At 36.6% G+C, this 26,769-nt stretch overlaps 1 protein-coding gene across 2 annotated transcripts in view; it reads right to left on the bottom strand.

Moving 5' to 3' along the window:
* Positions 1 to 26,382, bottom strand: part of LOC129269186 (centrosomal protein of 112 kDa-like) — a 42,331-nt gene extending 15,949 nt beyond the window's left edge. The window contains exons 1-16 of one of the 2 annotated variants that reach the window (XM_064105450.1): positions 26,267 to 26,382; positions 24,172 to 24,264; positions 23,747 to 23,813; positions 22,809 to 22,926; positions 21,522 to 21,703; positions 21,007 to 21,103; positions 19,031 to 19,132; positions 18,271 to 18,522; positions 17,510 to 17,609; positions 16,130 to 16,248; positions 15,119 to 15,262; positions 12,589 to 12,743; positions 10,913 to 11,042; positions 10,041 to 10,133; positions 8,899 to 9,038; positions 360 to 495 (exon numbers count right to left, since the gene is read on the bottom strand). In XM_064105450.1, coding sequence (XP_063961520.1) covers positions 360 to 495; positions 8,899 to 9,038; positions 10,041 to 10,133; positions 10,913 to 11,042; positions 12,589 to 12,743; positions 15,119 to 15,262; positions 16,130 to 16,248; positions 17,510 to 17,609; positions 18,271 to 18,522; positions 19,031 to 19,132; positions 21,007 to 21,103; positions 21,522 to 21,703; positions 22,809 to 22,926; positions 23,747 to 23,813; positions 24,172 to 24,262 — 1,926 coding nt within the window. In that variant the 5' untranslated portion in view covers positions 24,263 to 24,264; positions 26,267 to 26,382. Of the gene's footprint in view, positions 1 to 359; positions 496 to 8,898; positions 9,039 to 10,040; positions 10,134 to 10,912; positions 11,043 to 12,588; positions 12,744 to 15,118; positions 15,263 to 16,129; positions 16,249 to 17,509; positions 17,610 to 18,270; positions 18,523 to 19,030; positions 19,133 to 21,006; positions 21,104 to 21,521; positions 21,704 to 22,808; positions 22,927 to 23,746; positions 23,814 to 24,171; positions 24,273 to 26,266 lie in introns of both variants that reach the window. The other variant, XM_064105451.1, reaches the window with a different exon arrangement.
* Positions 26,383 to 26,769: the final 387 nt, after the last annotated feature.

Here is a 26,769-nt window from a genome sequence, read left to right as displayed (position 1 = left end):
GTATTTCGGGCCTCGCATTCTCACACAGATTTTCATCTGAAAAAAACCTACACATTATCAACCCATCATCTTTCAGAAAGCTTCCTACTGATTAAGGGTGTGTTGCAAGAAAATATTTGCGATCAATTGCAAATATTCTGTTGCAATTTTATAACTGATAGATCAACGATAGCTGTAGCAAATCAAATCAACTATTTGTTTCAAGGAGCAGATTAGCAATCAATCACTAATTTGCAATTAACTGCAAGACATATTGATTTACAGACCAAAAATAGACTTCCGATTGATCGCAAGTATCTTGCAACACCCCATTAGTGGAGTGGAGTTGGATCCATCTTGATCTCAAGTTGAATTATTACCTGTGTCTTCATGTCATCAAACATTCTTCCTGAATTGGTTTCTACTTGATTCTTAAAATCCTCTAGCGCCCTCTCAGCTTGCCTGGCTTGTAGTCGTTGTAATTCCTTCAGTCGTTTTATCTGCTCCTCCTTGTCACTGTCGACATTCAAGACAATCATAACAAATAAATAAATAATAATATTCCGCATTTATATAGCGCTTAATACATCGGAACGACGTCTCTAAGCGCTTTACAGAATATTATTACCCCGGTCATCGGATCCTTGCATGCCCGCATACAATGTATGCACCTTCTCCACTTCCTGGGGAGCATTCCAACAAGAGTTCCAAGACTCAATTGCAAGGCATACTACATATAGGCTTTCACATCCTACCGGGTACCCATTTAACACCTGGGTGGAGAGTGGCAAAGTGTGGATTAACGCCTTGCCAAAGGACACTAGGCCATGGGGGGATTCGAACACACGACCCTCTGATTACAAGGCTAGAGTCAGAACTGCTACACCACAGCGCTTCCACTATACTATTTATAATACCTCTTTCTCCCCTTATTCTCCTCCTTCCTTACCTGCTATAGTCCAGTAGATATGTGAAAAAGATGCTCGAATCTGGCAGAAAGTGTGAAATTTGGCATACAGGGGTATTTTTGGGCGCTGATTTCAAAAATTGCCGGCCCCAAGCGATTTGACCATCGGGTCGGCCGCCATTTTGAAATCCAAGATGGCCGCCATGATAAATCATTAAATGTAAATTTCTTGAGTTTTACATGACATGTGACACTGAAATTTGGCATATAGGGGTATTTTGAGGCACTGATTTCAAATATTGCCGGCCCCCAGCAATTTGACCATTTGGTCGGCGGCAAAATGGCCGCCATCTTGAAATCCAAGATGGCCGCCATGATATATTATTGCAATCATTTTCTCGAGTTTTATATGAACTGCGGTATTGAAATTTGGCATATAGGCTTAATTTGGGGTGCTGATTTCAAATATTGCCGGCCCCAAGTGATTTGACCATCGGGTCGGCCGCCATTTTGAAATCCAAGATGGCCGCCCTGAGAAATTATTAATGTCACTTTCTTGAGTTTTACATGACGTGTGACACTGAAATTCGGTATGTTGAGGTATTTATAGGCACTGATTTCAAATATTGCCGCCCCCAGCAATTAGACCATTTGGTCGGTGGCTAAATGGCCGCCATTTTGAAATCCAAGATGGCCGCCATGAAAAATCACTAAATGTCATTTTCTTGAGTTTTACATGATATGTGACACTGAAATTTGGCATATAGGCTTAATTCGGGGTGCTGATTTTAAATATTGCCGGCCCCAAGTGATTTGACCATCGGGTCGGCCGCCATTTTGAAATCCAAGATGGCCGCCATGAGAAATTCATTAATGTCATTTTCTTGAGTTTTACATGACGTGTGACACTGAAATTTGGCATACAGGGGTATTTTTAGGCACTGATTTCAAATATTGCCGGCCCCCAGCAATTTGACCATTTGGTCGGCGTCTAAATGGCCGCCATTTTGAAATCCAAGATGGCCACCATGAAAATCATTAAATGTCATTTTCTTGAGTTTTACATGATATGTGACACTGAAATTTGGCATATAGGGGTATTTTGAGGTACTGATTTCAAATATTGCCGGCCCCCCAGCAATTTGACCTCCAGGTCAGCGGCAAAACGGCCGCCATCTTAAAATCCAAGATGGCCACCATGAAATATCGTTGCAATAATTTTCTCGAGTTTTGTATGAGCTATGGTATTGAAATTTAGCATGTACAGTGTAGGTGTAGTTTAGGGCACTTATTTCAAATAGTCTTACCACCAGGTCTGCCGCCATCTTGAAATCTAAGATGGCCGCCATGAAAATCACTAAAAATCATTTTCTTGAATTTTACATGTGCTCTGAACTTTGGCAAATAGAGTACCTATTTTTGGGTGCTGATTTCAAATATTGCCAGCCACAAGTGCTCTGACCATCAGTTCAGCGGCAAGATGGCTGCCATGAAAAACCATATCAAAATAATTTTCTTGGATTTTACATTATATATGACACCAAACTTTGGCATACAGAAGTACGTGGCACTGATTTTTGCCGGCCACCAGCAATGTAACCACCCAGTTTCGGCAAAATGACCGCCATGAATTAAAAGCAATGATAATTGTCTTGAGTTTTACATGAACTCTGGCCCTGAAAGTTGTCATATAGGCATATATTTAGGCACTGATTATTGTCAGACCCCTGTTTGGTTGCCATTTTGAAATACAAGATGGCCGCCATGAAAGATTATTTGCTCAAGTCTTACGTATTGCCTTTAACACTTTGAATTTGGAGAAAAACTTGATCTTTGCATCCTTGATCAATGAAAAAAAACATATTAAATATATGCTATTTTGAATTCAAATATGGTTACCAAGTTTGAATGATGTACAACATTATAATGGTGAGTAAAACCCGTTGTATTGGCACTGAAAACAAATCCAACACAACCACAACTTTGGCACCCTTAATTGCTGATATAGATGTTACGTAAGTATGAAGCACCATGAATACAAAAACCAGCTAGCTTCTTCTGCAGTTCCACATTTGAAGTGGCTTTGGTTGAATAATAACCATCCGGAATCATTTTCTGTTGAGAGGCTGTAAATTATTTTTTTGAGTTTTATATGATCTGCAGTATTGCACTTTGACATATATCGACGGAGTGCGGGGTGCTTATTTCAAATATTGCTGGCCCTCAGCGATCTGATCCCCTGAGTCAGAAGCAAAATGTCAGCCATCTTGAAATCCAAGATGGCTGCCATTAAAAAAGATCATTAAAAAAAAATCACTTTATCTAGTATCACGTAATGTATTATTTCAACATTTGGCATCTAGGGATATTGAAATTGCCCCCAGTAATCTGTCCAATAGATATGCTGCAAAATGGCCACCATCTTGAAATCTAGAGAGGATCGACTGTCATGAAAATTCATTGAAATCATTTTCTTGGTTTTAAATAATTTGAGGCACTGCATTTTAGACATACAGGCAGGTTTTTGGCCTGCTTGTTTCAGAATATTGCTCCACTAATTGTGATATTTTATTACAAATCGACATGAAGATAAAACTGCTCCAGACTTGAAGTACTGATAGTTATATAGTGGTATGATGATGATGATGATGAATTAATATTAATGATGAATGATAATAATACATATTTTATTGTTCAAAATAGAATTCAGTAACAGAAATGCTCCGAAAATTTATTTTGCCCATACCCTGTAGATCGTGAGCCCGGCAGCAAATTAGCAGCGCCACGTCGGACGTTGCTCTATCCCTTAAAAAGGGAAGTTCACCTCGGAGAAAAGTTTGTTGTAAAAACACAAGAAAATATGATACAAAAAAGATATTGGTAAATCCATCTAAGATATCAGAATTTTAAGTTTTTGATTTGTGACGTCATATACTGTACGAGCAGCTGCCCCATTATGTTGTGTGATACAAAATGCATAAATGGTTCATCATGGGTAATTTTTTTCTTTCTGGAGCGGGTGTGAAATCATTTGTTTGTTGATATACTGAGGGTTCAATAAAAAACATTTTCATTTTTTTTAGGAGGCTACATTTCATTGAGTTTTGTACTATAAGAAACATGGGGGAACTGCTTGCATCTGACGTCACAAATACACTAAATGAAATTCCAATAGCTTTTTAAATATTTGATGGAATTTCCTCAAACCTTCAATATTGTTTTCATTATTTATTATGTTATTGTTTCAATAAACTTGTTGTCAGGGTGAACTTCCCCTTTAATTCGTTGACCGCCAAACAGGGTAGAAGCAACTCCCCTCTTTTAACATCTTTTGGTCTTATGCTGTCGGAGCTTGATCTCCCGATTGTGAGGCGAACATGCTCCCATTGTCAGATTGTCGAACACACAATGGTTATCAATTGAATCGTTTCAAAGTAATTCCTGGAGATCTGTAAGATTCACTGTCAACCGCCTAGCATATAAATGATTGATAGCAATAATAAATGGATTACCATCAGTTATACCATACATGAATTTTGATTCGTGCTATCATATTGTACTTATTTTCCCCCACAATGATCAATATTTAGAACTAAGCTAGGTAATCATGTCCTTTGTGTCATGATGGGTCATATTGGAATTTAAAATGGCAGATAAAGTGTGTTAAGTGTTATATGTTCATTATCTATCCATATTTGAAATTAACATTCAATACAAGTTTTTGCTTCATAATACCAATTTACAGTGTCACAGGTTATGTAGAATTCAGGAAAAAATTTGAAAGATATTTCGTAGTAGCCATCTTAGATGTCAAAGTGGCGGTCATTTTCAGCTGACCCGGTGGATCAATCACTGGGGCAGCAATATTCTAAAACCAGCAGGCCAAAACCTGCCTGTATGTTTAAAATGCAGTGCCTCAACTTATTTAAAACTCAAGAAAATTATTTTAATGAATTTTCATGATGGTCGATCCTCTCTAGATTTCAAGATGGTGGCCATTTTGCAGTATATATATTGGACAGATTACTGGGGGGGAAATTTCAATACCCCAAGATTTCAAAATAATACCTACGTTATAATCATGATACTTTATTTTTTTTATGATTTTTTTTTATGGCAGCCATCTTGGATTTCAAGATGGCTGCCATTTTGCAGCTGAGGTATCACGGGCCTAAACTATTTCCCATAGACTCGTGTGTTAAAGAGACGCTCTAAAAAAATAAGGATGAAATTCGAGAATTGAATGTTTACTACCTGTCCAGTGGATAGGATATATGTCTGACATTCCATATCTGACCAGAAAAGGGTACCTCGACCAGCTCATTTAAAAAATAAATCGGCATTTATGAAGACTACACCTGACAGGATCAAATTCATCACTTGCGACAGTAAAATGGCAATACTTCTCCCGCCAGTATAAAAATGGTTCCAAAGTGGCGATATTTCTTCCCAATTTGAAAAAAGGAAGTTCAGTAAAGTTACCCTCCCTAGAATCAGTGTTTGATTATCAATCATATTCATTCATTTTTGTCAATCAGCAATATCAAAATAAAAAATTGAGAATTAAATGGGTTAATTGGCTCGAATGAATATCTTTGGCCCGTATAACCCTGACTCAGGAGATCAGATCGCTGAGGGCCAGCAATATTTGAAATAAGCTCCCCACACTACTTCTATATGTCAAAGTGCAATACCGCAGATCATATAAAACTCAACGAAATAATTGCAATATTTCTAAGGCAGCCAGCTTCGAATTCAAGATGTGGGCCATTTTTCCGCCGACCAATTGTCAGATTGCTTGGAGCCAGCAATGTTTTAAATGAACTCACCTAGATACCGATATACTACAAATTTCAGGGGTACATATGTAAAATTCAAGAAAATGAGTTCAATGATTTTTCATGGCGGCCATCTTGGATTTCAAATGGCGGCTGACCCGATGTTCAAATCGCTTGAGGCCGGCAATATATGAAATCAGCACCCCGAATTAAGCCTATATGCCAAATTTCAGTGTCACATATCATGTAAAACTCAAGAAAATGACATTTAATGATTTTTCATGGCGGCCATCTTGGATTTCAAAATGGCGGCCATTTAGCCACTGACCAAGTCGTCGGCGGTCATCCGAACCGTCGTATCAGTCAATTTTAGTCCAAATTTTTTTTTTGAGATTTTTGAGATTTTTGCAGAAAATTAAAGTTCAAGTCCTACTCTATTCATAACTAAATTTCTAGGCAGCAATTTATTTTATTTTCTGAGATATGAGAGGATTTTCACGGCGATGCCATACATTTTTTTAATAAAATGCGAAAATCCCATTGGAAACGTGTACTGTAACAGAGCGATACGACGTTTTGACTGACCGCGATTTCAATGCGCGCGGTCAGCCAAACTGTCGTATCGGCCACCTGCACTGCATTGACTTTGCACGTGAAAAGCGATACGACGTTTTGACTGACCGCGCGCATTGAAGTCGCGGTCAGGGTTGTTGAATTCCCTATGGCGTTTTTGTACGGGGGAAATCTAAACCGCTCAACCGAAATTACAAGCATGTAGCTCTTTTGCGATATTTTCTCTGATCCTTGCTTTTGTGTAAAAATAAGGATACCATTGTCAAGCAATTGTCTTGGTCTTTCCAACCATGTATTTTTCTAGCAATGAATATGTTTTAAGGCTGGGGAACTGAATGTGAAAATTATAGTAAACTTTGAAGTCGATTTTCTCTGAAATGGGTTTGCACCGTCGTATGTGGATACGACGGTTCGGAAGACCGCCGACGAAGTGGTCAAATTGCTGGGGGCCGGCAATATTTGAAATCAGTGCCTAAATATACCCCAACATACCAAATTTCAGTGTCACACGTCATGTAAAACTCATGAAAATGACATTAATGATTTCAAAATGGCGGCCATCTTGGATTTCAAAATGGCGGCCGACCCGATGGTCAAATCACTTGGGGCCGGCAATATTTGAAATCAGCACCCCAAATTAAGCCTATATGCCAAATTTCAATACCGCAGTTCATATAAAACTCGAGAAAATGATTGCAATAATATATCATGGCGGCCATCTTGGATTTCAAGATGGCGGCCATTTTGCCGCCGACCAAATGGTCAAATTGCTGATGGGCGGCAATATTTGAAATCAGTGCCTCAAAATACCACTATATGCCAAATTTCAGTGTCACATGTCATGTAAAACTCAAGAAATTGTCATTTAATGATATTTCATGGCGGCCATCTTGGATTTCAAAATGGCGGCCGACCCGATGGTCAAATCGCTTGGGGCCGGCAATTTTTGAAATCAGCGCCCAAAAATACCCCTGTATGCCAAATTTCACACTTTCTGCCAGATCCGAGCATCTTGGCCATTTTTTGTCACATAACCGCTCCACTATCATTTCTTCTTTAGTTTAAAATGTACAATGAAATATATTTATAAAAGTTTAATAGATATTTTTATAAGATAAAGTGGATCCTAATGAAACAATAGGTTGTGCATGTATGTGACCGGTCACTTACTTGTCCTACTGCATAGATGACCATAATCAATTACGAGCGGTCAAGTAAAAGGACTGGTCATGGTTTTAAAATGAGAATGGTTTATCAAATAAGGATCCATATCACTATCTTATAAAACAAATAATACACATCATTTTGTTTGGGCACTACGTATAATAAATACCCACACATGTGTTTGACACAGTCCAAATACCCTCAGCTATGCCTCATGTGTTTAGACTAATCAAAAGGTACATGGTGTGCATAGGTTTTTACAAATGCCATCGATGATATGTATAATTTTTTATTATGATGACAGGCATTATAAAAAGAAAAAAAAATCTTCACGCCACAATGCTACTGTTTTGTATATTAACAGAGCTGCCAACATTGGGATGATAGAATCCAGAAGATTTCGCGGAGGTATGATTTTGTGAGGGAGCGCGCGGCGAAATGTCCCACGGACGGGAGTTTTGGGTAGCAAAACTCATTAAGAAACAACATTTGATAGTATCCGACAGCTGTCTTAAGTAAACCATCAAAACTTTTGGCACATAGTCTAGATTAAATGCACATTAGAGAGGTATCATGAATTGTCATTGACTAAAAAATAAGTTCAAGCTTCAGACAATACAGTAGAACATATTAAAATGATTCATAAAAGAATGCATTCAACATGAAAATACCTTTATTGTCCAGAGGGGGAAAGGGCTGCAGTAGTGGAAGATGAGCTTGCCTGGCCCTGTAAAGAGGGCCGAGGGATTCCTGTGAAAATTGCCTTTTTGTAGCAAGCACGCACAGCCAGCCAGCGCCAGGCTAGCTCACTCACGAAAGAGAAAATGTTCGAATCCGATCTACCCAAGTAAAAGTAGGCAAAAAAATCTCCACTTTGCTTCTGTTCTTCAGGATTGTCAATAAAATTATTCCTAAAAGTCAGGGTGTAATTATAATAGTAACCCATCGTTGATCCACAGTTTCAGCTCGAATAAAGCGCAGACAAGCTTCCGAAAAATGCATCGGACTTCCCTTCTCGCATAGCCTCCTGCCGCGGCGCAGTCTGCCGGAGACCAGGCAGTGCCGCACCGGGGCGCATCGGGGGCATGTGCATGGAGTGCCGCTGAAGTGTTTCCCTCACGCACATTGCAGAACCAGAAAAAAAAAATTGCTTGTTAGACTAATTCACCAGTCGTTCGGTAAAATTATCTTCATTTACATTGGAAATCAATGTACGATTATACAAAAACTGGTAAAGTAACTGGGTAAAATGAAAATGTGATAAGGAGTTTCCACGTGGGTGTACAGGGAGTTGAACTTGCTAGACTCGTAAAACAGTCGTTTTTATGAATTTTACAATTTAACAGCTAAAAATCACAATTATCCGGGAGATTTTGGCATGGGGTCGGGAGAACGGGAGATTGGATCGAATCCAGTATTCTCCCGCAGGATCCGAGAGACTTGGAAGCTCTGTATTAAGTGAAAATGAACAATTAGAATGTTTGTAGAGGTACATACTGATTGTTATTTTGAGCTTGTCTGAGTTGTCTTTCTACATCTTCTTTCTCCAAGCCCATCTGTGAACGAAGCCCTTGTAGTTTTCTCTCATTAAGCTGCTCCTGATGAAGTTTGTCTTGTTTATGTTCACTCTCTAGCTCCTGGTTAATAAGACAAATCACAAAGAAGCAGTGAATTACCACATGGTAAAATCTCATTCCTAGTATAACCGGCAAGTTTGGGCTTATTGGCAAAACCTCACCTAGCATTTCATCTAATTCCTCAATAAAAAATTCAATTTTAATCCAATTATCACGGTTGGTGAAAGTGATGGGAAATATATTACTTTTGGGGATGTAGCTCTGTTTCTAGGGCAAAGCTGAGGAAAGAGCATGTACATCCACGGGTCGTGTGGTCCAGTGGTTAGAGCATTGGACTCATAATTGCAAGGTTGTGAGTTCGAATCCCTACTCTGCCATTGTCTCCACTTTGATAAAAAGGCCCGAGAGTGATATCTGTCGTCTATAACGTCAGCCACTATGACTGATTAACCTAGACGTAAAATGTTTCCTAGGTAATTGGTTATATACCAGCTTGGCGTTTACCAGCAAAAAATGCTGTCCTGCTGAGTTCCTGCGGGAGTTACCATAAACAGAAACAGAAACATCTAGATCTCTGTGGAAGTGATGTTTTGTCTCGTCACCTGAAATCAGGAGGTGATTACTTACTTCACATTCCATGCATGAAACCATTTAACTATATACACTGTACAAAGAAAACAATATACTTCTATACAAGAAAGAATTCAGTACAGAAATGAAGATTTTCTTTAAAAAAAAAAATCAATATCATCAATATGAATGATTGGGAAATTACACTTAGTCACATGATAGAAATTTGACCAATGCTATAAAATCAGGAATGTTAAAGCAGGATCTTCAGCATGTGGAATATAGTGTGCTATTGCCAATGAAAGCAGTATGAATTTGCCCTTGAAATAACATCTCCAATATCTACATAATAAAGTCTTCCTCTCTAATGAACATGATGAATGTCTTACCAAATAACACATCTGTATCAGCTTTAAACGTAGGAAAATAGATGTCATTACCATTACTATACTACATGTATGTCCTTCCCGATTTGATAAACTGATTACTTACTCTGACTTGTCTCTGTCTGTTGAGTTCACTATCCTGTAATGCCTGTCTTAATTCATGTATTTTATCTTCATAATCTTTATTACTTTCTGTTATCTGTACAGGGAGAATAGAACAAAACACCCCAAATTGATTAATTTCTTCATTTTAAATTAATCTCACTGGAATAGACAGAAAGATGTGTAACATTGAAATTGGTATATATTTTTTTGAAATAAAGTGAAGTGAAAACAAATACATCCTTCTTTCTTGTCTCCAGATTCTTTCCACTTCATCAACGTTCACTACCTGGGGGTCGTTTCATAAAGCTGTTCGTAACTTAAGAGTGACTCGGTCGTTACATGGCAAAACGATGTATCTGCAAAATGCACATTCTAAGAAAAATCACTTTGAAGTTATAGCTTTAGTCTTTCTTCAAAAGAAAATTTCCCAGTGTTGAATTTAGTTAGATTTATAAGAATGTCATTAAATTCATCTTCCTTAGTAGTTTTTATTACATTAAACTTTTGTTTTTCATCAAAATAACTATTTTTATGTAGATACAGCATTTAGCCAAAATATCCAACTGTCCACATTAGTCCTACGTTTATGCAAAAATGATGTATCTGCACGACATCTCCACTATTTATCATGGGCCAAATTTCATATTTTCATATTATTATTATATCATAAGACAGTAGGCGAGTGTTTCATAAAGCTTTTTGTAAGTTACAAACTACTTTACACGAAACTGGTGACCATTTCTTGTGCTAAGTGATCCCCATCTAGCTGATTCAGTAACTGAGAACATGTTCCAGTTGTGGGTTAAGTTGTGCGCAAAGTCGTTCATAACTTTATGAACAGTTTTATGAAACACCCACCAGTAATCACTGTACCTTTGCGAGAGTAGAAGCATGCTCCTCTTTCAAGAAATCAACTCTGGCTTCAGATTTCCCTCTCAAACTTTTCAGTTCTCTCTCATAGTCAACCTTCTTCATGTCAAAGTCTTTCTGCATGGCTATGTACCTGAATCAAATTATAACAAACAGTACATTTTAAGCCGTTCGACTACTGAATTAAGCATGTTATTCCCTTTAAAAAATGATACCGGTATTAATAATAGGTATTTATATAGTGCCATCTATCTATAAATAATTTAATCCGAGGCGCGCATTGTTCTTATTATTACAATGGCTTTAGCTCGAGCTGCCTTTCAGCGCTCGGTGCATTCAAGGAATTAATCCTGCCGGGTACCCATTCACCTCACCTGGGTTGAGTGCAGCACAATGAGGGTAAATTTCTTGCTGAAGGAAAACAGCATGGCTTGGATTAAAAGCCACATCCCTCTGATTAAAAGACAGGAGTCGTAAAAACTAGACCACGGCGCACCAGTCCATAGTGTACTACGGGGACCATCCATTTCCAGCATGTAATGGGTTCAGATGTCACAAGCATTATTTAGAAACAAGGGTTTACTTTAATATACAGATTCAAACTACAGTCTAACCTCTCTTATCCCGACACGTTGGGACCAGCACCAATCTGGATAAGGGATTTATCCAGATCTGGGAGACCCCATATTAAATACATGCAGCTGCCTCCCCAATGGAAGCTACACGTAATCCATTGTAGTGGGCGCACACAGACAGTATTCACTGCAGTGTCAGTGCAAATTATAGGTGGTTTGTTTTTAAGGAAATGAAATTGATTGGTTGCCAAAACTCCTGGATAATTTACCTGCTGAAATGATTGAGGAATACATCGAGCATACCTCGAAAGAAAGAGAGTGACTCAATGAAACTAAGTTTGAATATTGGATCATCGCAGCAGGCATCGCAGCTTCACAAAGTCAGCCATTGTTATACTAACTGTAGGCTCAAATATAGATGGGGATGTCCATAAAGCAAGATGAGGCCTAGCGAGACATGTTTTTTTTTTTCAAGAAACAGAAAAAAAAGAAAGCGGGATAAAATGGTTGCACTGTGCCCTAAATCTGGCCTGATTTACTGGAAAATTATCCTGTCTAAGTTCTTTTGGTGATTTGGGTAAGATATTTTCATTAAAAAAATAATGTGGTTGTAGGTAGACTATATTGGAAAATGTATGTAATCAAAGTGAGGTTGCGTAGGAATTTGGAATTTAGATTGAAATCTCATTTCCCCATGTACTAGATTAAAAAAAAAATTCTGACAAGTGTGCGTTTGGATAATAGATAGATCTGGATAAGGGGAGGCCGGATTAGAGAGGTCGGACTGTATACTGCTTTTCTTCAATTCTCCTTTAAAAATCTTGAAAACAATGAATTTCTTTTCTTAACATGGTGACACTGATATTGAATAAAATTGAGAAAAGATGAAAATGACATAAAGGTGACACCATTACACTACTTCAAGAAAAAAAATGCAAAGAGAATGAAAGCATTGTAATCAAATGATTTACAAATTTGTTCCCATCAGAAGTCTGAATAGATTATGAAGCTAGCTCATAAAATACCTTGATGTTGAAACATGGTTGAATTTCACTAATATTTCTAACAACTTACAGAAAACAGTTTCAAACAACTCATACTTACCTCTGAGAAACATTCTCTAGCTCTACATTGAGAAGTTGTGCTTGTCTTTCCAGGTTTGATTTCTCCTCTGTGATGCGTTGCTGTCCTGATTGCTGATTGGTCAGTTCTAGACCTAGTTGATGTAGCTTACCCTCAAGTTCTCTGATCACTTCAGCCTAAATCAAAAATATATATAGTAATTGAAGCATAATCTAACTGTTGGTTAATCTTCCATAAGTGATCGTAACTATTCAAATTCATTGCTAGAATAATATGAATGTGTATGCCCTATAACATGATGTGAAGGATATGATTTTTTTTCTTTTTTTAAATAAAAGATATTTTGATATATTTTGTGATTACCGTAACTAGTAACGGACTATAAACCGCACCCGTGGATTAACCACACCCCAACCTTTGGACTAAAAAAAAAAAAAAAAAAATCCTTCTCACATTTACATGCATATTTGAGTTACGAAGAAACAACACTAAGTTAAAGATTTCAAAGTATCCAAAGAGATTACGGGTATGCCGAAATCTGCTGTTCTTGATCAATTCATCTACAAATGTTAGCAAGAAAGAAAGGTCCCGACAATATTGGCCACTTACACACTCACTCACCTCACAGTCACAGTATACACACACACAGCACTGCCGTTCTTGTACATTGCAAACTACGATACGGTACCAGTACATCTTATCAAATTATGATCTGTGTCTTTCCCGACGTAGGAGGATGAAAAATTCACATTTCTTGCATCACAACCTCACAATCACTTTCAGAATTTGTCTAGCATTCAATGTCTTAGCATGAATTTTGGATACGGGATTACAGGAAGGTTCAAGAAACAAAGAAATTTGCATTTTTTCCAGTTGTTTTTACGGCTTCGTGCTGTCTCTCTTGTGCCTGGTGCACGGTGTATATGGTATCTTATGAAAAGCAAACGGGAAAGAAAAAATAAGCTGGCGCGAAACGGGACTTTGGAGAGGGGTTAAAATGAATAGCGCCAGCTTAAGTCGCACTATAACCACAATACAACGCAAGCAGCGCTCTCGGATCACTCAACTCTCGCTCAGATGTGACAAAATATTACCGATTATGCTTGGCGTCTCTTTGAACTTAGCCAGGGAACTTCGCTGCTTTGAATCGAGAATAAAGTCGAAATTAGTGTCATGAAGTTGGGTGCGTTTGTTATGGACAATATTTTATTACGATCGTAATAATCGCTTCCCATTACGGGCGGCTCATACCCCTCTAAACGACATTGCCCTGGGCGGCTACGCCCGGCCACTCGATGTGTTGTGAACTGGCAGATGTCTTACATGTTTGGGAGGGGTTACGACGGGCTGACTCAGACCCGTCACCGTGGATAAACTGCACCCCCCGACTTTTGCTTCTATCCCGCCGAGAAAAAGGTGCGGTTAATAGACCGTTACTTACGGTATGTATGAAAAATTATTTCATGTGAACAGTTTAAATAAAATATTTGGGTATTATATATAAATATATCAGACAAATAGAACGCCTCTGGCTGTCTCGCCTGCTTTACGCGATTCACTATAGCAACATTGCTGACTTTTAATACAGCTATTGAATAATTATTCACAAAAGAAAACACTCATATGATAACAAAATACTATGTCCATTTACCCAAAATGACCATGTGCAAAACATACTTGACAAGCCTTAGGTCTTTGTTTCATGAATTACATGTGTAGATCCATAAACTTTCAAAGTTATGATGACAATCCGCAAATACCCCCAACATTCTCAAAGTTTGTTGACCCTAAATGACCTTTGACCTTGGTCATGTGACCTGAAATTCGCACAGGATGTTCAGGGATACCTAATTGCTCTTATGTCTACATGTAAGTTTCATGACCAAGATCCATAAAATTTTAAAGTTATGATGACAACTCCATAAATTCCCCCAACAAGGTCAAATTTCATTGACCCTAAGTGAGCTTTGACCTTGGTCATGTGACCTGAAACTGGAACAGGATCTTCAGGCAGAAGTTTGATCCACAATGAATTTTCATGTATTTTTTTGCCATATGTTGTTACCATGGAAACAACAGATCTGAAAAATGCTTAGATGTGTCTTGGACTTCTTCAGCTCAAGACCTATGTGTGTGCCAAATTTCATGAGCATAGGTCATAAATGAAAAAGTACAATCTGCACGATGTTCTGGAAAAATGTCTTGCCCAGCTTTACGATAAGACTAATATGTGAGACATATTTCATTAGCATTGGTTTGATAAAGAATTTCAAAACGCAAGATTTTTACCTAATACTTTGCCACATATTATGTTGTGACCATGGGAATACCATGGCAACACAATTTCAAACAAATGCAAAAAAATGTGCCTTGCTCATTTTTACCCCAAGACCCATCTGTGTTCCAAATTTCACAAGACTTGGTTAAGAACTGAGGAAGTAGTTCAACCCGTAATATTTGCAACAGACAGACTGTACACTGATTCCTATATTATAGCCCCTTTAAACTTCGCTTTGTGAGGGATAAAGATTATAAATAAAAAAAATCTTACATGACTCTCAACCTGTGTATTATAATCCATCTCCATCTTCTGTAGTTTAATATTGGTATCTTCTAAAATGTCTTGGATAGCACTGGTTTGTTTCTTCTGCATATCAAACTTATCCTGTTCAAAGTCTGCTACTGCATCATGAAGCTACAACAAATGGATGTCAATGGAAAAAAAATACACTGGGTGATTTCAAGTTTGGTGTTGACATTTCAGTGTTGGTCAATCTGAAATTTGCATAGTGTAGCCCCAAACTTGAAATGAAAGGTTGAATGTAAGCAGGTATTGAGATATCAATAATGTTATCTGGATCATTTCTTCTATGTGTGACATAATAAAATGCCTGAATAGTGAAACAGCTTTTAATCATTCAAATTCAATATTTTATCGAACATTTGCTAAGAATGTAAATCCTTCTAACTCCCCTTTTCTTCTTTCAAACTTCCTCTCATTGTTCTTTCCCCTTTTTTCTTTCATTTTTATATCTTGCTTTCTTTCTTTTCTTTTCTTTATCCTTCTTCCTCTTTTGTTTTCTTCATTCTCCTATTTTCCTCTTTTTTCAAGAAATTCAATATTTTTTCCCCCTCTACAGCGGGAAAATTACAGGGTTGCAGAGAGCTATTTTTCCCCCATACTTTCACACCGTGTTCATTATAAAAGGGTAAAGTGAAATGAGCAGCCTCAGGAATATGAATAAAACGCTCCCTCTTCTCATTTTTCCCCATCTCAACACAACTGTCTTTGATTTCAGTACAAATTAATAGGTTCATATTTGTTCTCTCTTGTTTGGAACATGGCAATGATAGGAAGTAGAAATTGGATTTTCAAGAGTTTTTTTTAATTTGCATATTTTCATTGTTTTGTTTTCAAAAATAATATTTTAAGCATACTTATTTCATAAATCATTCATTAATAAAATTTTCATAAATATGACGGGACATTCATTTGAGTTATCTATAATGTTAAAACAGCTAGTCTAGAAATATACACATTTCAAATAAAACCATTACTTACCCTCTTTTCATAATCATTAATAGTTGTTTGACTGCTATGTTCCACCATTTTTCTTAGTTCAGAGATTTGTTTATCTCTACTCTCCTTCGCATGACTGAACTCCTTGCTAAGTGTTTGTACTGAAATTTGAAAAAAATTCCAAGGATTTTAATCAAACATGTTAGGATAAATGTGTACATTTAATTTAACAAAGAAAATAAAAATCTGACCCTCAAAATTTACCTGAACCCTTTGATTAGGTATGAAATTGCCATTTCTTGCAAAAAACAAACACAACATAGATTTCAAGGTCTAAAGATTAAACATTCTTGTGGATGGTCAAGTGTAACAATTACAGCAAACATGTATAATTAGTACACTGTGTTTAACCCTATCCTGGTTTGGGGGGGGGGGGCCTCGGAGGCCCTCCTCAACGAATCGCGCAATATTTTTGCCGCGCGACATTTTTTTACCGTGCCGCTCGCTGACTTTTTACTTTTAAGTCATGTGCAACTTTTGAGACCAGTTTTGCGTCACCCGGGTATGCGGTTTACGCAATATTATGTAAGTACATGTCAGACCAAAAATTGCTCAAAACCGTGATTTTGTGTACAAAGTCAATGCAAATTGTGTTTTCAACGAAATTCAGAAATGTATGATTATTTTTAGTTTTGCTAGTCTAAATGTATTTATTTTATGCTGTTTATGATCTCAGAAGAGTCCCCAACAAATTTCATAGAAAAAAACAATGAAAAACAAAAGGTCCAAAAAACAAGGAAATACATAAGAAATTGCAAAATGACAATAAAATACATTAGAAATTGATCTGATATCACAATTTTTTTCATGTACACTTGTTAGGAACACCAAAAAGAGTTTTTATACCACAAATTGAAATGTTTGGAGATTTATTTAGGGAGTTAGAGGGAAAAGTATGATTTCGCATACTAATTATGCATAAATTAGCATAATTGCTTAATAGTAATTTGCATGAAAAAAATTACTATACAATTTTGTAGATTATGTCCAAGACAACCTGTGTGCCAATTTTCGGCGCGATCGTGCAGCCAACGCGCAAACGGCTGAGACCCGGGCCATATGAACTCCTAAAATACCCCGGCCTAGATAGGGTTAAATTCAAAATCATGACTGATTAAAAATGAGGATAAAAAAGAAAGTAAATAAAAATGTTTTTATTCTGAAAATTACAATTGATTGCATGTACTAGTATATGATTATATCTTTTCTCAATGGAAACATATTAATCTTGAAAGGTACAGAGATATAAATTCAGTTTAAAGAAAATAAAGTGTTAAAATGACTCACACTTTATTTTTTCAGTTGCATTTGATCGAAGTGTGATGTGAATAGGCTAATTTCACACTAGTATTAATCACTTACATTTCTTTTCTAACTTAGAGTTAGTCTCTTCCAAGTTTGAAACTTTTGTTCTGTAATGAAGCTTCATCTCTTCCATTTCTGTATTCTTCCTGTCAAGGATCTTAGAAAAAAGAGAAGAAAATTACGGCAATGCTTCAACAAATATTTGTTACAATAACAACTCCTAGCCATGTATGACATTTAGTTTTGATGAATTAAATCATATGATATCAGTAGCTTTTTTAAACAGTAACTTGTTACTTGATATCAATAATAAAGTTTATAAAACAGTCACATTGAATGTGACTGCATTCAGATGACGTACTAGGTCTGAAAATCATAACATCATACAACAGAAATGTTACTCATGACATCATAATGATATCATGACGTCATGAGTTTGTCTGACAAACTTCAGAGTGTTGTTCTTTAAAAGACTTTTACTAATAATAGTGATACGATTGGTCTGAATGAACACTATGAAAAATGTTGAACATTGTTGTGCCATATAGAAATGCGGCTTATAGTTGAAATTTACCAGAAAGCTTACAATTGACATGAAGTGCAACTTTTACAATCACTCTCAAAATATATGCTATTGCTTTACATTTATATTGAGGAGTTGATTGATACACATTATAATGGTTGAATAATGATAATTCAAACTTCATCATAAGTGGTTTCAGTGACATTCTGATGATCAATTTCTTTAGATTTATACAGCGGGTGATCTCACACTTCATTAGAGGTGGTTTTTAGCACCATTTTGAAATTAACAGTACCTTCTGGATAGCTTCATCGTGTCTCTGTTGGATGAGAAGTTTTTCTTCATGAAATTTTGCTTCTAGAAGCTTAGTTCTCATCTCAAGATGCTGCTTCTCTTGTCTGGTTTCCATGGCAACATCATTAAACATTGCTGATGATGTCATATTTGGTCTTCCATTGATTGTGATCTGATTGGTTCTTGTAGCCAATGGACTGAGTTCCAATTTGGGCCAATCAAACACAGGTGATCTTTGGTTTGTAAGAGGAACCTGTAATAATAATAATAATCCTACGGAATAGTACCAACAACAATAACAACAATAACAACAACAACAACAATAATAACAATAACAATAACAACAACAATAATAATAATAATAAAAATAATAATAATAATAGTAATAATAATAATGACAATAATGATGATAATAATAACAATAATAATAATTACAATAATAATGACAAAAAAAAATTCTTGTATAGCACATATGATTATAACGTCTCTATGCACTTCCAAAGGACTTGGATATTATTACCCGGGTTCTACAATATGGCTTGGCCACTGTAATTACTTACAGAACACACACTCATGGCAGGGATAAGTTCCTACCAGGTACCTATCTACATCATCTTGGTCGAGTGCAGCACAACAGAATAAATTTCTTGCTGAAGGAAACTACGCTATGGCTGGGATACGAACCAACGAACCTCTGTTTCAAAGTCAAGAGACTAATCCACTGGGCCACAATGTTCCAAAATTGTGAAATGTCATTTTACCTTATTATCAGATGATTTTGCTTCTTTCCTCCTTGGATTAAGATCCTCTTCTTCATCTGATGAATATGTGAAAGATACTTTGTGTCTGTTACGAATCTCTACCTAAAATAAATTACAAGTCATGGCTTGGTTTTGAATAGAATAGCGTTACTCTATAAAGAAAATTGTTGATTTTGCAACATATTATGGAGTGCCTCTGGCAGTCTCACCTGCATCATGCAATTCACTATAGTAGCAGTCCTGACTTTGAAAACTACTATAAAATAATTTTTCACAAAAAACACAATTCATATAATGATACAATACTATGTTCATTGACAATTAATGACATCTGACCTTGATCATGTGACCTAAGACTTGTCAGTGATACTTGATTACCCTATATCCACATTTTATTAAAATATCTATAAACTTTGAAAGTTATGCAGCAATCTAAAAATTACCTCCAAAAAGTTCAATGACCTTAAATGAGCTTTGACCTTGGTCATGTGACCTGAAACTCACATGAGACATTCAGTGATACTTGATTACTCTTATGTCCAAGTTTTATGAACTAGACCAATAAACTTTCAAAGTTATGATGGTAATTCAACAAATACCCCCAACTTGGCCAAAGTTCAAAGACCTTTGACCTTGATCATGTGACCTGAAACTCACACAGGATGTTTAGTGATACTTGACTACTCTTATGTCAAAGTTTCATTCATCAGATCCATAAAAATTCAAAGTTACGATGGTAATTCAACAGATACCCCCAACTTGGCCAAAGTTCATTGACCCTAAATGACCTTTGACCTTGGTCATGTGACTTGAAACTCAAGCAGGATCTTTAGTAATACTTGATTAACATTATGTCCAAGTTTCATGAACTAGGTCCATATCCTTTCTAAGTTATGCTGTCATTTAAAAAACCTAACCTTCGGTTAAGATTTGGTGTTGACGCCGCCGTCGGGAAAGCGGCGCCTATAAATGTACATGTACATGTAGTCTCACTCTGCTATGCAGGTGAGACAAAAATGCTATTTTTTCATTTAAAAAAAGAGATTGATTTTATTTGTGTGGTGGATATATCATCAGACACATCATTTCATATCCCCTTCTATAAGAAAATATTTGTTTTCATCATGTTTCATTAAAAAAATTGAATTTATATAACACCATTATTGGGAGCTGCTGGCTTTTTAAATAAAAAAACTATACTTGTCTTGATTTTTGTTTTCTTCTACATTAAAACAACTAACTAATACCCTTTTAAATAATTTGACCATTTTAAATAATAGGAGAAAACATAGAAATTCTTGGTTGCACAGGAATTTAATTCAAAGCGTCTTCTCAAGTTTACAAATCAAATATATTTTGTTTGTCAGCTATATTAACTGTTTTTTGAACTGCCTTGATATTGAATTGATATTTTAGAATAGAGAGAGAGAGAATACAAAACCCTAGAAACAACAAATACCAACTTTTTTAATTCTCCATTTACATACTAATCTATTGGCGATATATGTATTCATGGTAAATTGCCAACTCGTCTACTCACCACATGGTCTACCTTCATTTAGTTTAATTCCATTCCGTCCATCAATATTTTGTCTAACAACCATTCAGTCCAATAACCATTTGGTCCAATAAATCACCTTGTCTAATCACCAATTCATCTATTACCATTTCGTCTCATAACCAGTTGGTCTCATATCCATTTTATTTTCATTTACTTCACCAAATTAACACTAAGTCCAATTAGACCAAATGGTATATGGACTAAATGGCTATTGGACCAACTGGTTATTAGACGAAATGGTGAGTGGACGAAATGGCAATTAGACCATGTGGATAATGGACGAACTGATGGTAGACCAAATGATAGTAGATGAGTTGGTAATTGGATGAATTGGCATTAGACCAATTGGAAATAAACCGTATTTATAAAGGGTGTCAAATGGATGGACAAAGTTTGAATGTGAGGATATACTCACCCTTGCTGCCTCAAGATGTGACTGGTATGTAGAGGACGGGACATCAATTTGTACTCTATCACCTTGCCCTTCATTGCCTGGTTTACGCTGATGTTGCCTTTAGAATTATGAAAAAGAAAAACAACATAAGGATTTTATTGATTTCTAATTTTGATTTCATTTTTTTATTGCTTATTAGGGCTGAGTCATGTGAGAAAGTTTCTTTCTCAATTCCAATGGCGTCTTTCCGGTTTGAATCCGGTATTCAGATAGATGGATGGTGGCTTCGTGAACACGTTAGAGGACAATAAAATTTCATGTTCCTAATAACTGAAGTTTTAGTTGTATTGAATCAGGGGTAAGATTGACATAGAGCATTTCTTCAAATCATTCTACAAAGATGATATGCAAAATCAAATATTAAACAGTTTAATTGTTCTTCTACGTTCAATTCTATACTCAATAATGTGTGTAAGCAAGCGTTTGGAATCCCTACATGTTGGTGAAATATCAAAAACTATAAGAAACGGTCAAACCTTGTGTCAGCATTTGTATGGCGTTCCTGCAAAACATTCGTCGATGTGACCTTTGACCTGACCGATGGTTCCCGAGCTGACCATAGCTCTCCACTAACCCAGTCTGGTAGGGAATGTACTCCTACATGTATGTCATCTTGCCTCAATGCTTTGTATTGAGAAGGCTCATCAAAATAGATGGACTAGACAGAGGGAAAATGAGATGAAAACATGTCTCCCACATAGACTACATTCTGAAATGCACCTTAATTAGAGAATTAAAAAACTGAGTTTGATACCCAACAGAGTAAATTCAAATGGAATTGTAGTAGACTCTGAATAAGTTAACCTGCCATAAGCCCAATAATCGCCTAACTGGAACCATTATTTCAGACCAGAATATACATGTGTTAGTAACATCTTAGTTCTAAGATGAATTAGTTTAACAGATTCCTATGATCCCAAGAGATTATGATCCAAACAGAGATTTGACTTTAAGCAGTGTCACAAGTATGTTGAAAATAAAATATCAACTGCATGCAACCCCTTCTGAAATGCACCTTTAAAGAGGATCACAGAAACTGATGGATGTTGTGGTGCATGTGCACTATACATGGGGGAAGTTACAAGATGCAGTCTTGAAGATTGAGACCTTGTCATGCCTTTCGTCTTTCAGGCAGTTGCTTTAAAGGTTGGCCCCAGACATAAATATCTTATTCTGATTAATACACATCTGAGCGCATCGTGGCCTAGTGGTTCTGAATTCTGACTCTCACCTTTCAGAGGATTGCGGGTTTGAGTCCTAGCCATGGTGTGTTAACCTTCAGCAACAAATTTATCTACACTGTGCTGCACTTGACCCAGGTGAGGGTACAGTTGTGCTCAAAAGTTAGGGAACCCCAACACAAAATGCACTTTTTCATGCTGAGTGTTGAATATAGACATCAACAATCCACTACAATGTTTGGAGAGCACGGTGAAACAAATTCTATTGAATGAAATATTTTATCACCTGACTTCACAATTAAATAATTAAAACAAGATAGAATTTGAATACCTTAAGTATGTTCATCTTCTGGTGGGATTCACAAAAGTTTGAGCACCACTGTAAATTGGTACCTCGCAGAATTAATTCTAAGCGCCGTTGAAAAATTGGTAGCTCAAGTAAGAACCATGGTAATAAAATATCAACAACACTGTATCCTCAGGCAAAAAGGGATAAATCCAGTTAATATTATTATCACACACACGCTAACTAATAACTAATTATGACAGTTTATCAGACAAAGTTGAGAACATTATTCTTACTGTGTATGATGGGAGAGTAGGCAAAGAGCCAGGGTCTGGTCGACTGCTGAATGGTCCTTCTAGTGAGGATTTCTTCAGCATATGGAGAAGTAGCTTGCTGTACATATTACGATTTTTCCTGCAAAAAATAATAACATGAAAAAAGTCTGCAAAGCCATGAATGATCACATTAATACTAATTATTATATTACACCTACTTCACTTAGCCGTATAAAAATGTATCAAAATGAAATGAAACAAGCTATTGAAGAGAGGGATCATCTTAAGACACTTACTGGTATGTGTTTATTAAACTAACTTTTTAAAATATGTCAGATGATATGTACATGTATGTCACATCTTTTTCTTTTCTTATTAACTCTTTCTTACATTTTCAAGGTTGTTTGAATATTTTTGATTCCAGGTAACAATAAAAAAAAAGTATTGTAGTTTCCATTACAATCTTTGCTATTTCTATATTATGCCCTGCTTGTTCTGTGTACTCAGATATGTACTGGGTAATTATTTCTCCATGTTTGTGTTTATTCCTCTGTTTGAACAATATGAATGTAAAAGGAAGTGATGAATTCTACTTTAGAACTTTACATCATACTATTATTATTATTATTATTTATTTGGCCATAAAAAACATACAAAAATTGTACAATGTAATTACATAAATACAACAGTTCCATGACATTTGCTCTGATGGAAAATTTGCACATAAAACCTAACCTTCAACACTAAATAAACCATAATTGAATTTTTTACATTATTCTGACTCTATTACAATCCTAACTCTTAACATCTTCTGAGATAGACCAGAGCACATGTTGCAGGAGCAGGTTTTGTCACTCAGAAACAAATAATTCACAAGTGAAAAATATTCCTGAACTCTTCAACCCCACCCCCCAAAAAACATATCAATTTTCAATGAATGAGTCTTGTTAATTATTTACCTTCCAACAACCCCATGGCCTGGAGCTTCACAAAGTTTCTTGATCCACAAAGCACATCGTTGTCTCTCTGAAATATTAATTACCCAAAAGATCACAATGTAGTGATTAATAAATAAAACCATGAGCATAAGATAATTTGTAAATGAAATGAATCTGCACTCCAATTTATTTTTCTGGGTTGGAGTGCCAAAGATCGTATTGAAACAGCGGAAATCATCATAGTTTCATATACAAGATGGGCAATGGAGAAGAAACTAATTTGATGTGGGAAAACGGAAAGAATAAAAATATTTTTAACAAGATAATGTTAATTCCTTTAAAATTGTAAATGAAACAAACAACATCATCTAGAATTGAATACTTTTCCTGTAATCTATTTGTTGTAGGCCTACAATAAAAATAAGTCATATACCAGATAAACTCACCTAACTTATTAGGCAACTTGAGCATATAAGGCTTCATTTCAGCCAAGAATCCATCAAATTCATTGTCCAGTACTTCACTCTCATCTGCCATTGCTGAACACCTGAAGAACATCCCAGAGAATTAACAATTTTAATACACATAGGTCTGGAACTTGGAAGTTGACATATTTAGTGCAAGTTCACCTTTCATTTACTCTGTATATGATGGTGGTCCCCAAGTCTGCGCACCTAACGAATTGAGTTAAGATTTAACATGAATTTATTTTTATTTCCCAAAATCTTTGAGATGATAATGTTCCTTATCATAAGTGTACCAATTATCTCATAAAAATTTAAAGAAATATATGATTTTCTTGAAATAAACCTCGGGTGGAATTTCAGATTGAACCAAAAAATGGTACCCCATGTCTGCGCACCCATTCACTTTGCACGCGATTCAGGGATTTTGATGAAAAAGGCTGCATTTTTAGGCCTTCACATGAAATGCCCAAAATTCATTATTTTCCCACCATTTTGAGTCAGATTTTTGATGAATATCTTTCTATGTATTGCATGTGTAATTTAAAAAGTCTGTGGTCGTCGCGTATCTTCTTTTACTAGAATCAGGCAGATACGCGGATGCGCAAGCTAGGGGGACAGCGCAGACTTAGGGGAACTTGCCATGCATTATGAATTTTTAAAATGTGCGCAAATGGTCATCCCATCATTCACCTTTATTCTTTTTTGATGCCGTTTCAACGTACAATTTTTACAATAAATATGCATTTTTCCCACCTTTGGCTTTGCCACTCGGACTCGGGAGTGACAGAGCGAGTTTTGGACCTTGATGTTCGGGTAGGTGTAGCGGTAGTGAAGTGGAGCCTCCACGAACATCACTTGACTTGAGGTAACTAACCTCGTATACCCAGTTGTTGTGTGTCCGGACGGGTTGTGCATCCGGACGATCAATTTTAGAAAGTCATTTGGTTATTTTGGAAAAATTTACAAAAATACAACTTACAAGGGAAGTTTTATCAATTTTTAGTACAAAATGTCAGGAAATATTATAGAGAACAAAATAGAAGATGATTACAACTAGTGAATTCGTATTTTTAGTGTAATCCAAAGACAAAAATAGAAGGCTTCAAAAATATAAAGTGTCCGGACACCTGACCCCCCATCGATCCACTCACACGTATTGCGAGGTTAGTATTAGTATGGTAGGGGGTCCTAAAGCTACGCGGGTCCTAAAGCTACGCACCACTCATCACGCATGCAGTTTTCAATGGCAAATGCGCACTCTGTGTGTGGAACTGTGACTGCAGAGTGACGAACAATTCCTATTCATTTTTTTTTCAACAGTGGCTGCAATAAATCTCTAAATGCAGAGTAAAACCAACAACTGTTTGGAATTTCGGAGTTATATTCACTTTAATTTCATATATCCTATAATAATGTGAACATATTTTAGAAGTTGAGGCACAGGAAATACTATTTTTTGCATGATAAATTGAGTGCGTAGCTTTAGGACCCCTTCTACATCGGGCGGCGAAATCAAGAGGGGTTCGGAAAACACGGCGGGATTTTCGTATTACGTGAGTTTTGCGTTATTTTCTTCATGGTTAATGATCTTTAGAATATTTGCCACAAATTGGTGAAAGATAATTTGTTCAAATATTGAAATTGGCATAGTTTTTATCGTTTGAAAACAAAGTGCGTAGCTTTTTAGGTCCCCCCATCATATACTAACCTCGCACCACGAACCGCGTTTGGCAGTGGATTTCTAACTAGTTAGTGGGTCGCGCGTGCTGGGATCTCACTTCTTGGGTCCACAACACACGACTTCTATTGCTTGAATTTTCTGTGCGCGGCGGCATGTAATGAACCCTTGGGTGCCATCGATCCTACTACTACTAGTGTGAGTGCTACCGGCGTACCGTCACAGGTCTGCCGGAGCTATCCGCGGCGTCAAGGGCGTCGAGCCGATCGAGAGCCAGCCACACCTGGCCTGGCGAATTAATATTTGTTTTCCACTTGAAATTACGGATTTTTACTCATATCATTCAAGACGAATCGAATCAGACAAAATCCTGCAACTTAATAATACCTAACTTACTCGACAATTATTTGGCTCAAGCCTCAATGACAATGGAACAAGTTGTTTGTTTATTCTTTTTGAAAAAGCCGGTGCTTGGACTTGGTTGAAACTAGGAGGTTGAAAACTTGGTGGTGCCGGTTTACCCTCGGCCTTAACTTGCGATCAGTACCCGGTACCGGTGATAAAAATAATATAGATCTAAAGTTAAAGATCCGACAGATTTTTTAAAAGTTACTTATATATATAGTTCAGATTCTACTACAAGAAGATCATTACTGACCCCCACTCCCTTTGCATTTGAATCCATAGGCCTAAGAATTTTGAAAATGACCACTTTTACTTGGAAAGACCAGATAGTCATGCTTGTCCATATTGCGTTACACAGTACATTACAGCACGCAGTACAGTACAGTGCATATAATGTTCTGTTATAAAGGAAAAGTCTACCCCAACAGAAAGTTGATTTGAATAAAAGGAGAATCCAACAAGCATAACACGTACTGAAATCCTAATCAAAATCG

Source organism: Lytechinus pictus, chromosome 10 (genome assembly GCF_037042905.1).
Source record: "Lytechinus pictus isolate F3 Inbred chromosome 10, Lp3.0, whole genome shotgun sequence".
In the NCBI taxonomy this organism is placed as follows: domain Eukaryota; kingdom Metazoa; phylum Echinodermata; class Echinoidea; order Temnopleuroida; family Toxopneustidae; genus Lytechinus; species Lytechinus pictus.
This window is presented reverse-complemented; position numbering and strand designations above follow the sequence as displayed.